Consider the following 12,942-nt stretch of genomic DNA (forward strand, 5'->3'; position numbering starts at 1 on the left):
TAAGGCACGTCAACGTCATAAATAGGCACTCCCTGTAGGCAGTGTTCGCCTGAGCAGAAAACAAAGCCAATGCAGGTCATAGTTACACTTACATTGGCAAAATGTGTATTTACAATTTTTCACAATTTCGCCCTCTTGGGCTATTTATTTGCGCAATTCAAGTCTTTGGTGTTTATCACTCACCATCTGCATCTTTTTTTTAACAATATTTTAAAGTACCATAGCCAAACCTCTAATCATCATATTTATTATCATCATTTCATATTTTGGGATCAAAATGGCAAAGCATCAAGAGTCTGAAATGTCATTGGTTTGCCTCCTTGGCAGGAGATCAAACTGGGGATAATTTAATGGTGGAAACCACATATTCAGGATAACAGGATCCAATCTTTAGACAGTCCCACATAAGCTCTGTTTCTGCAAACATAGTACGTTCCAATTTGATCAGTTGTGCTGCTGAGGGTGAATGCTACTCCACAAAGAATATGTTCTATAAAAATGCTGTAGTTCCTGACTATGAAAACTAATCATTGATCAGTAGATACAAGATGGAGTCAGCCCCTGTGATTTGTTTTGGGAGGAGCTCTCAGGTCTGAGGGCTCAGTGGACTAATACACCCATTTCACAAATCTGTGTTTGACCTCATGGCTTCTGATTCTTATCCAAGCGGCTCCACTGAGCCATAAATCCTAAAGCGGCTCGTAAAATGATTGCTATTGAGTTGGATAACAGTAAACACCTGTTAATTAGCACCTATCGGAGTCTATGCCTGACCCTTTGGCCTTCTGTTGAGCGATTTCTCCTGCTCACAGCCCAGTGCTTTCCAATAGTCCTTGTAGAATGCCTGGCTTTGGAGCCATTTCTAGCTGGCCAGCTCCATGTCTGCCTGTCGGCCATTTTGGATCATTGTTGTCATCTTGTACTCCTAGGTTACGAGCACTTTACAGGATGACACCTAAGTGTCTCAGTCGTGAGTTTTTCTTTGCAAGATTTATCTTGCTCTACATTTTAACTTGTGTTATTCAGTGCAGCACTGGACCTCAGTCGTGCCTTTGGAGGTAGGGGGACTCCTATTTGGAGAACACTAGGCACTCTGTTGGGGTACATTCTTGGCACATGCCCATTCAGTTCTAAATGTGTAGCCAATGAGTGGTCCACGTTAACAACCAAGTGTGGAAAATATATCTTTCCATCCACTTTGAGGTTGTTAAACTGATTCTTTTGATGCAATGCCTTCTGAGGCTGAATTTGGTTTGGTTCGTGGTTTAGCACTGCTCTGATTCTGTTCATACTAAAAGTCATATTTAAGGCATCAGCATCTGCTTGAAATAGGTGGTCATTTGTTGAAACTGTGTTGTTTTAGTACAGATGATTAACTTGGCCCCAACCCAAATCTCTCACCATAGGCCCATTGCTGTGATCTGAGGGATGCCAGCAGGACGCTAGGCATAAACCCTTGCTTCTCCGGAAAAAAATTAAGTTTGCGAAGTCCTCAAGGAAATTGTCTCATGAATTCTCTGAAACTTATTTCGGAGAGATGTATGCCTTATTGTCCCGCTCTACTGTGTTCTCTAAGGTGGCAAGAATAGGAGAGAGCAGGGGAAATATAATGACAACTAACTTCTGCAGCGTCGGGCCTTAACCATCATCTCACAAAGTAGTTATGTTTTCTTTCGTACGCAGTAGTGGATAGAAATGTACCTCATACCCAGCTCTTCAGATTTGTTTTTGTTTGTTTAGGTATTTTATATAGTGCCAGTATGCAACCTTATGGTTTCTTCAGCGTGCTCCAGGACTGTCAACATACAGAAATCTAAAAAACAATAACAGATTTCAGAAACATACAGACACTTGCTATAAACAGTGAGCATTATGAATTCAAGATTGTAAGCTGTACAGTGAGCTGTCACTCTGCCAAGATTCAAAGTTACAAGAGAAAAGAAAGCTATTAGTTTCAGGCTATATTCCCTCAAGGCGTAGAGACATTGGGTAAAGGGTTCTTGAAGACAATGTTTTGGATAGCCTTTAAAGTCTCATATTAATAGACAGGAAGAGTTACCCTGACATTAGATGTGATCGTCTGGCTGGCAGCTATCACGCTTAAGGTCCTTGAAGCCAAAGGGGTTGTTCTCCACCAAACACTGCTCTTAGTTGAGCACACATTACAAACCCAATATCTGATCAGGTGCCACACTCCCTCATTTTCAATTATGTTCAAGCCTCACTGGTCTCCTCCCCTCCCACCTTTCATGGCAATCGGTCTGGTGTAACTCTGAGTAATATATTATCTATTCATGTGCATAGGTACCAGCTTCCTAAACTCGAGAAGGTCTTTATGAAGACCATAGTTATAACCGTGCTCAGTGTTACTTTGAAGGACATTATGGTTTAATAAAACACACCAATGTACTCCTTGTTGTCCATCAGCCTTCTGAGACCCTATATTGAGCTCTCTGTAGAGCTCAAAATGCTTCATCAGGACCCCACCATCTTCTCCTTCCTTCATACGCTGCGGAGTTTAGGTTGGCCTGGCAGATTCTCCAATGAGGATGATCTACAGTCCACATGTGTACCACTAAGGAGACATTATCACCCTGCCTAAAGCAGTCTTATGCCACTATATCCCTAAAATAGCTTTATCCCTAAACTGCTGCCAAAGTGTCATCCTTCTCAGCTGGAGCATGCTATGGGATTAATTATCTAGGAGAGAGTCCCAGATATGTCCTAGGAAATTGTCACTACCCCCGTGTTTATGCAGACAGTCATTTTCTTATTTGTAACTCCCGGTGCATTGACACCTCTCACACCCTGCTAAGGAAGAAATAATCTACTTCGGTGAGCACAGCTGGGTCAAGGAGGCCAAGGACCTGGGCACTCAAAAATATAATTGGTGAAAATATAACATTGGTCCATTTCCTGACTTTATTGTGGAACTTCTACCTAGATAAAACAGGCATCTCTGGAAACATGTGCAAACATTTCAAATTTATCCCATAAAGATACCAAAATTAAAAGACATCTTGCTTGTTAGAGAGGTGCGTTACTGTCTGCTATATCACAGTGGCCAGCCAATACAGGCTGGTATATATATGGCCTTTAGACTTGAATTGGGACACTTTGGACAAAGATGTGGACATTATGTTAAATTAGAACAATTTTGCTGGCTTACCACTGAATATCTAAGTTGTGTCTCAATAAGTATTCCATCACCTCAGGGACTCTTGGTTCTAGTGATTACACAGACAGAACAACAGCAGGATGGATGGAAACAGTTTCTGGGAAAGAGGTAGTTTTGAAGTATTTTCTGAATAGTTCTTGAATTCAGCCTAAGGACAGAAATTTCCAAAGTGGACAATCCACATTGTAGGTGCCAGGGTGGTGAAAATGTTGCCTTCTGCCTGGTCTCTAACAATAGCTGAGCAGAGAATCAGTGTTTTCTCACTAGTGACTAATGGACAATGTTCCTCTGAAAAAATCTAGGGCCCATCTTTAGAACCCTTGTATGAGATTTTAAACTGTATTCCTTATGCCCTCAGAACCTGTGCAAGGATGGATATTCCTAAAGTGCAAGTGTCAGAGTGCAAGATATAGGGCCTGATTTAGATTTCAGTGAACGGGTTACTCCATCACAACGGTGATCAATATCCTGCCTGCCGAAATATAAATCCTGTTATTCCCTATGGGATTTATATTTAGGTGGACAGGATATCCGTTGTGATGGAGTAACACATCCCCCGAAATCAGGCCCATAGTCCTCAATCTTTCTTCACGCATTCAGGAGCTGATTACCAAGGCTTCGCAGCATCCTACATTCCTAACCGAAAAAAAAGGAGAGTTTGTAAACATTTAATCTCAGTGCCTGTAGTGAAGCCTGGCGTCTTGAGAAGCTTGGTGCCAGATATCTACCATTAACTTCCAGCACTGAAGTCCTATACTAGCTAGGAAAGTCTTCATCAGATAAATATACTGCTGTAAGTTGCTCTGATTTTTGTACAAGGCTTTTGATAACTACGTCAACCAAATCTTCAGTGGCGTTGCCGCTAAAGTAGCAGACCGATTTTCTAATTTGAACCATCCCGTATTATAAATTGATGAGACATGCAGGTGCCAAGTCTCCCTCTTCACTACATGTTTCCTAACCCTAGGCAAAGTCCTCACTCATATCTTTCTAGAATAATGTCCATATTCTCTGAAACTTGTATAAAAACCATGAGGGGCTGCTCACACGTCTTTTGTGACACTGCCCACAAGAAGCAAGTGTTTGAGAGCAGATGTCTGATCTACAGGTAGAGATTCTCAAAGAATTCTTCTGACATTTGGTTAGAGCTTCCACCATCGTTGCAGCATTGCCATTTAGGGATTTTTGTCAGGAGCTGGGAGCAGACCCAGGTAAAATCAGGACAAATTACTCACATGAAGTGCACTGCCCTTACTCTGGTGGGCCCTTTCATTGTAGAAACCAACCAAACATTCAAAGATCAGCTATTGCTCTGCTATCCTGAGACTGAAAAGAGATGTCTGCATGGTGTATAGGGTTGCAGAGAGCATCTGAGGAATATGCTGCGGAACTTCATGCTTCACTTTCCTCTGAACAAGTAAGGCGTAGTCCTCGGCTTTATCTCGTAGACACAGCAGCTGTATAATGTTAGGCACTGGTAAGTAGGCTCAATGAGCGAAGAGTACCAGCCTTACTATGAGTGCTAGGAGTAAATTCAGTTTCTTCCTTCAAGAAAGGGACTGTTTCCCGGAAAGATCTCATTGGCAGCTTCTGTGTTGATCTCTCTGGTCGCCTTGGTACCGATTCTGATGTTTATGTGAAAGATTGTCTGTTCATCCGAGTCTTCTAATTTAAAGGCTCTGTCTGTTTTCAACTTACTGTTTCTAATTCACCTACCTTGTTTGTCGGAAGCTTTAAGTGCCTAGTCATGGTAATATATGAAGCATAACGTACAGGAACGTGTTAAAATATAAAGCTTAAACGTGCCTGAACTTGGTAACATAAACTTGTGCTGTTAAAGCTATATCCCTCACTGTTACTCCATGTCAGCAAATTAACTCTTGGATACTTTTTGCATTGTCAAGAAAGCTCTTGTAGTTTTTCATCTAAAGTTCTGCTAGTGGAAACTCCTTTCGGAGGCAAAAAAGATATTACATGTTCAGTACCTGCCGGGCCATCCCCCTAAATCTTCATTGGTTAATGCCTTTCATTTCCCATCCTTCCTCAGGTCCCAGAGTGGTCTTTCTAAGTTCGCTCAACGGCTCTCAGCAAAAGAGAAACAAGAGAAGAAAAGCAAAGTTCAGCATGTGTCCTGCAGTCCGCCCGCCTTTCGGCAGAGGTCTCTAAGCGTTGAATGGTAAGAGCTGCTTGGCAGGTAGTAGATGGAGAATCCTATGTGCAGGGTTCTGTCTCCTTAGCTGATCTGTAGGTCATGTCTCTCATACACTCCATCTCCCTCCCCTTCTGAAAAATGTGTCTGGCCCATGCTAACCACTTCAGCTAGCTCTTTTGGCAAACCTCTTGCTAGCTCCCATTTCTCTAAGTCTATCGCTTAGTATTAACCATTGCTCACATGCAGACTGGTAAAGACTAAAACCTTCACAAATTCTCCTTCTGTCTTAAGTATTTTTTCTCTTTTCTCTGCTAGGAAACCTCATCTTCTGCTTCAACTGTAAGCTTGCTAGCTAGATGTGAGAAATGTAGTTTCTTTTTTAAACCTTGTGAAATGTTTAATCTGATGTTTTACTCTACCCTCAACTGGCCAACCCTATCACGTGATGCTCATGTGTCATTTTAGTCTGTCCTATTCCAAAATGTACTGTACTCCAGCCTCTACTAGGAATTAAAAACAGGCATTCTTATCCAGTGCTTCTTTCCAATTGGATCTTATCCAGTTCCTGCCATTCTGTTAAAGCTCTGAGATCGTACTCGTCATTCATTGGAACCAAGCACGTTACTCATAAATCTGTTGCCTTGGTGTTAAATGAAGCTGTGGCTTTCTCATCTGCATTGTACCTTTTGTACTTGCACTCTTTTTTTCTCTGAATTTTTCACTTCTAGGTGTTTGCAAGTGGATACCCAGTGAATGTCTTTACAGTTCATTCTATTTGTCAACGCAGTAAGTTCCTTATGTGCCATTGGTCATGTTTTATACATAATTATCTAGTTTTTCCTAGAAAGTGTGAACATTTCACATAGAAGTCTTAATTTTGTTTGTGTCTCCATTAGCAGATCCTATTTCCTTCAACTATCTACCTCCCTATAGTCATGCTGTTACCCGTAGTTGAGAGCTGTCAGAAAGGTCTCACTCTAGTATTTGTCAATCTCAGATGTTCTTTACTCGCCAGACCGTTGTCATTTTAGTAAATAATTTTGTTCCCCGTGTTTAGACCTTTGGAAAGTGTGGTAGTCTATTGCCTGAACTTAATAAGCCTTTGTGTGCCTGCATTGACAGCTTTTCTGGTCTCTGACATGATCTTGCTCTTGTCTCCTGGTATGGCCAATTCAGTTACAATCTACCACCAGCTATCAGGCCAGGAACTCAGGAAAACTTTTGGGACCCAGACATATCAGTCCAGTACTGTCCCTTTCCTGCACACGTTTATCATCTGCTTTCTGCCAGTGGAAAATGTTTATTGCAAAACAGTTTTAGTTAGTGTGTTCCTGCTCCCATTCAAATTCAGGCTGCCCGGATGGAGGAGGAGGAGTGTGCTAGCACGGCTGGTCCTTAATAAGTAAACTTATAAGGGGACGCGTATAGGTCGAAGAACCATTTGATTGGCATGGAGTATCCTAGCTACGGTGTGACCAATGTTCTTTCAATAATCAATTCACAAAAATCAATTATCATTAAGCTAGTCATTAATCAACAGTTAATAACATCACACTATGACCTTACAGCCATGAATAACCGCAACTCAATATACGTTTTAGCAATTTTATTTCCATATTAGTTACAATACTAAGTCATGAGATTATTTCAAACTTTATTCAAATCAGATCAAGATTAATTCATTAGTAACCACCAGTAACATAATCTAATCAAAACATGAGACAGAATACATTCTAAAGCATTTGCATAAGTCAACATATGAATCAAAGGTGAATACGTCAGCATGAGTACCAGAGTTCAGCAAATCAGTCTGTCAATCATTTGCCACTATATATGTCAACATCTTAGACTAGAAACTCATCTAGTCCAGATTTGCATTAACTTGTGGGACTTCATGCAAAAACAGTTTAGAACATGAATTTTGAAAAACATCTAGTTAAGAGAAAAACGATAAAACAATGCAGTTGGTACCTAGAAAGAAAAGGCACAAAAGGCATTCAGTCACTTTGTAATAGCTACCTATCCACGGAATGGATCAGCAACAAAGTCAGTCTTCGTCTTCAGGTCATCAATCAATCAGCATCACATCAGGCTCTCCTGTTAGAGAGTATGAGCCCAAAAACAAAATCTCATGTCTCTTACCCCCAATATTGCATCAATTTTGGAATAAGGTCTGAGAGATTTTCCCTCTGTCATGACATAATATCAAAGTCACCCAGACTATTCCCCAATTCCTAATTGGTCAACTAATCACACAATTCTTCTTTAACCAGTAACCCTCGTATTTCAAATCTATGAATTCTAGTATCACACAATTCCCATTTAGTTGATTGGTTCACTTTATGATGTCCTCATCCTCCGGCTCGTCAGGTATCGAAAATGTTGCATCTTCTTCTCCAGTCAGTGTCTCTATTGTTTGAGTCCTGGTAAAGTACATCCAGTGTGCTTTTCACACTTTCTGCTATGATTTTTATTCCATCATCTCCTGTCCGTTGGATCACGCAATGGTTTTCAGCTAAGCAGTTTTAATAAAACAATGAGCAGTTCACGGTTAGTTCACCCTGTCAGTGTCTTACATTGAACGTTAATATTCAGCTTCTGCACGAGGTCTGGCAAAACTAGGCCACAACTTTGGCTAAGTTAAGCTCTACAATATAATGCAAAACATAGATTATATCTCTCAATATGACATACTACTACATCATTTTAATGCATTTTTTTAGCATTTCACATATGTTAGTTGCTCTTTTAATATCATTCATGAATCTTGGTGACCACTCTCCGAGGTCACAATTTTAAACGTGCACATTAATTTCTACGTTAATCATTTTCTATATTTTTCATTATTCAAAATACATAAACATTCATTAATCATTTCTAATCAAAACATTTGCGTTAACAAGTGGAATCTTCTTCTTAGCTATTATTATGCGCAGCGTAGAACCGATATGGTACTGACCAGCTGAGAACGTGAAATCGATTAGAGTCTTTTCTGGATGCTTCCTGCTTTCAGTTGGTGATCCAATTTTGGATTAGTCCATTCCTTGATTTTAGAACAGCCTTGCTGGAGGCAGCATTATTAGTGACAGGCTGATCTACAGGTCTCACATTATAAAGATTATTAACTTTTATTGTGGTAAACACTTCCTGTCTCAAATCTGATTAATGTCACAGATCAGAAGACTAAAGATACCTTCAGTTGCTGTTCTTAATAGCAGTGGTGCCAACACAGTCTTTGATATATAATGATGATGAGTCCTTCTTTTTCTTTTCCTTTTCTTGTTCTTGATTTGGTGCCCTTTTCATATTTAATTTGTTCAAATACTTGAAATCCTCCTGGTTGTTTTTAGCAGCTTCTTCAGAAGCGGAAAAAGTCTATCTCCATTCTTCTCTACACCCCACCTTTACTGTTACTGTTGAACCTATGTGAAGGAAAGACTCTTTGGCCCACACGGAGCAGACAGGAAGTCGGTCTTCACAAGAGCTCAAAAGGGATGTTACAAGGCAGACACTTCTGTTCCATTAGAAGAGTTGAGGTGAGAAGAACAAAATGCTGGGCCTCATTTAGAAGAATCTGACGCATCAGCCCGATGCGTCAGATTTCTTGCGCTGCCCTATGATCCCCTAACAACGCCATGGTTGCACTGTATTTACAATACAGAGCTCTGTCGCACGTTTTCACAGATGCATCAGACTTTCTGACGTGTCTGTTAGCGCTAAACCCACGCATTGCTGGATTAGCCTAAAAAAAATTAAGCTACACCAGCAATGCAAGGAGGCCCCCATAGAGAAAACCTCTGCGTCAATTTTATGCCTACTCTGAACAGGTGGTAAATTTCTGACGCAGTGAAGTTGCAGAATGACAGTAAAATGCTGTCAATTTCACTACGTCCGTACTGCATGGCTTTTCCCATGGGAACCCCTACCCTGCATACATTATACCTGATGCAGGTATAATGTGGCACAAAGGTTTACAAACTGACGCACTGGGCCTATTGTGTCAGTTTGTAAATCTGGAGCAGTGTAGAGCACTGTTAGCGGCACCGTTGCATCAAAAAAAGTGACGCAACGGTGGCCAAAGTCTTTGTAAATGAGGCCCTCTGATTTTTTTGAAAGAATTTGAATTTATATTTACATTTCTAAAACAACAAGTGAATCTCTCCTCCAGTGCAAAAATAAGGTGAATGTAATGGCTGCTAATAGTGATGGGGCAGTGCACACTGAGAAGTTCACGCTTGAGTGGCTGGTTAATTTTCAAAGGTAATTTGATCTAGTTTTATCAGGCTCAATTCTGTCTTCCTAAAGTTTTGTAGGTAGATTTGGAGGTTGTAATGCCTCACTGATGAGAAGCAGCCTGCAACATTCTTGTAGATAGTGCAGAATATCATTGGCTTGAACTTCACCTATATAAATGCTCACTGTTTCCCAGCAATGCTGTCTGCAGCACATGCATGCAAAAAATCTGAATTTAATACATGTGCTTTAGAAAGGTCCACCACTCAAATACACACCTCAATGATACAGGCCTTTATCTGGAAGCCCACCTCTGGTATCATTTTTCTTTGGGCCTGATGTACAAAACACAGGTCATAAACTGGTCACAAAGTTCGAGTACCATAGCGAGCAGTGTGAACTTTATGTGAACTAATCTATGGACTAATAGGTCTGTCTGCAAAATTCCTATTCATTGGCGGCCACAATCCAGCCAATTGCATGAATATTAATGAGTTAAGTCACAAACTGTAACTCACTCCTCTTGGGTGCGAGCAGAAGGATGGTGCCTGCTGGGGTCAGCAAATCACCTTTTTTTTTTTTTTTTTTTTTTAATAAAGTGAATGTTTATGTTAAATGCAGCCTGTTTTCTTTAAAGGAGCGTGTCTGTGTTTTAAAAAAAAGTTTAGCTTTTCTAAAATTGTTTGCTTGAGACTTGGCAGTGGTCCCTTAAACCACTTGTTCTTACTCCCCAACCAACCTTTTTTTAAATTAATTTATTTAAATTAATTTCTGAATGTTTTTTCACTCCAGTTCAAGACTGAATACATTTTCAATGTTTTGCAAGAGGATTTTTAAGTCGCAAAAAATTGATACGTTTTCTAAAGAATCGCTATTTGGAAGGGACACCAACAACCAGGGGCAGCTCCTCCGTTTGGGCAGAGGAGCGTCGCACCCCGCCAGCAGCAGCAGCTGCCAAACTTCTACTCTACAACGATAATAAGCTATGTTTATTATCGTTTTCGTGTAGAAGGGGCAGGGCCACGGGCCATGACGAGCACAAAGGGGGTGTGCTCAGTCATAACCCTCAGTATATATGTATGTTTGGCTGGCCGTCTCAGGCCGGCCAAACATACATGAGCATTAAGCTCTGTCCAACCCGGCCACGCAGTGCTGGGTTGGAGGCAGCAGGCAGACTCTTCCAGTCTGCTTAGAAGCGCCCTGGCTGGGCGCTCTGACCAATCCAAACGCTGCTGTCATGCTGGTAGCAGGATGACAGCAGCGTTCAGATTGTCCGCATGGCAGGCTGGAAGCCTGTGCCTACGGCTTGCGGCAAAGGCAAGAGGAGCGTGGGGTGGCAGCGGGGCATTCAGGTATGTTTTTTTGTATTTTTTAATTTTTCTTCACCCCACGTGCCGCCCTGCCCCTGCCATGCACCTCGAGCCGCTACTGCCAACAACTCGTCCCTTTGAAATAGCAATTGCTTATGGGGTAGCAGACCTGTTTTAGGACTAAGCACTAATTTACCAACTCCTAAAACGGGTCTTGTACTTATTAAAAAACATTTTTAAAGTCAGAATAGTTGTTTACAACCATAAAAAAGTATAGTACATCAGGCCCTTCATTTGTTTGGTACAAATAATCTATTTTTAGAGTCTGAGCCCTGTTTAAGATTAATCCTTGGTTTATCTCTAAAGGGCTCTTCAGGTAAAATGATGCCGATATAGCTTCATTTTTATCTATGGCCCACTATGAATGCTTTAATGTCACCATGGCTTGATTATTGTAATCCCAGCTACCTAGAGCTTCCTAATACATTGTGAAAGCAATTTTGGCTAGGTCGGAATATGGCAGTCCGAATAATACTAGGGTTATCTAGATAATATCACATTACTCTAGCCCTCAATATGCTCCATTGACCTCTTGTGTATCAGAGAATTTATTTAAAGCAATATACCTGGTAGATAAAGCCTCAGATTTTGACAAGCGATCACGTTTGTCCTCTTGCTTTTGCTTGGTACCATTATTGTTGTGCCTTAAGATCACCAGACCAGTGCATCTTACAAATCCATCAGTTGGCGAGAGCACCTTCTCAGTAGTAGGTGCAGTGCACTGGAACACTCTCTCCTTAAACCTCCGCTCAGCGAGGAGTTTGCTCAATTCCACACAGCTTTAAAATGTTGGATGTATTCATATTAGTATATTTTCGATAGCAACACATTTGTGACTAACTTATTTCCACCAAGATGCCTCTGGTGTATGTTTGTTCTTTATAAGTACACAAATACATAAATTCATAAATACAGATCCAGCAAAATAGAATTGAATAGAAAAGCTAAGCAGAAGATGGCATGATTTTCCATACTTAGCAAAAGCGCGCAAGATGTATGCTGTACCTTGTGGGTTTGACTTTAGATGGCTCTTGCACAGTTTTAGAAACTTCCTTGCTTGCAAGTGGATACGATGAGAATGCTGGGAGGATTCCTGGGGCTCAGGGGCTAGTTGGAAAGGTGACGGCTGGGGACACAGGTTAGAGTGGAGGTCTGCTGCATCTCTTTCTTGGTGCCTGTTTCATCTAAATAAATAAGTTTACTGCTCATGCGGCAAGAATCGTTACTACAGGAGACAATCTGGAAAAAGACAATTTGAGTATAATTATGTGGATGTCGGGATTAAAAGTCCCAACCTAAGTATGATTATCCATTGAGTTTTAGGATAATGGCCGTCTTTTGAAGGTGACTACTGTTTACCTAAACCTCCTGCTTATATTAGCCGATCTGTTGATTCATTGATCCTTTTGGATGGGTGGGGTAAATGGTGCGGTGTTCAATCAAAAATAGAAACCCACGAGCCTCATAGTGCCGGTGCCCAGGCCATCCAGACCTCCTCTTCCGATACCATTTCACAATGTACGATCCACAACAGGATGCCATACAATGTGGTTCTGAAATGTTCTGCTTGGACTGTGTATATCGAACATGACCTCGTTAACATTGCTGCCTTCCTTTGGGTGTGGTTCCTTGCATTCCTTCTTTCCTCCTCTTTTCCCTCTCAAGCCCCTCCTTCCCTGCTTCTCAGCACTTTGAACTCTCCTTGTGGCATACAGAACTTTAGAAATAAATAAATAAATACATACATATATATAATAAAGTGAAGTTCCTATGCTACCCTTGGGTATAGTTTAAGGCCGCCCGCTGCCAGTGCATAGTCACCTCCTTACTCTTTCTCCCCCCACGGGAGCTGTAAATGCTTCTTTTGTAAGCTGTTGTCTCCATGCAGGTTTTTGTTGCCTTGGCAACCAGTGAAACAGCCTTCCAAATCCATCTTGGGTTTCGCTTGCCATTTTTCCTGTTACACTGTGAATGTGCTCTTACTGTGTAACGGAGAAGATAGATAATTT

At 41.1% G+C, this 12,942-nt stretch overlaps 1 protein-coding gene across 4 annotated transcripts in view; it reads left to right on the plus strand.

Annotated features, from left to right (window-relative positions):
- LOC138261506 (ankyrin repeat and fibronectin type-III domain-containing protein 1-like) overlaps positions 1–12,942 on the plus strand; it is a 1,513,685-nt gene that overhangs the window by 1,150,777 nt on the left and 349,966 nt on the right. For 2 of the 4 annotated variants that reach the window (XM_069210501.1, XM_069210502.1), the window contains one exon: positions 5,226–5,354. The exons of the other annotated variants lie outside the window; for them this stretch is intronic. In XM_069210501.1, coding sequence (XP_069066602.1) covers positions 5,226–5,354 — 129 coding nt within the window. The remainder of the gene's footprint in view (positions 1–5,225; positions 5,355–12,942) is intronic. 4 annotated transcript variants of the gene reach the window in all.

This window comes from Pleurodeles waltl, chromosome 10 (assembly GCF_031143425.1).
Source record: "Pleurodeles waltl isolate 20211129_DDA chromosome 10, aPleWal1.hap1.20221129, whole genome shotgun sequence".
Classification (NCBI taxonomy): Eukaryota; Metazoa; Chordata; class Amphibia; order Caudata; family Salamandridae; genus Pleurodeles; species Pleurodeles waltl.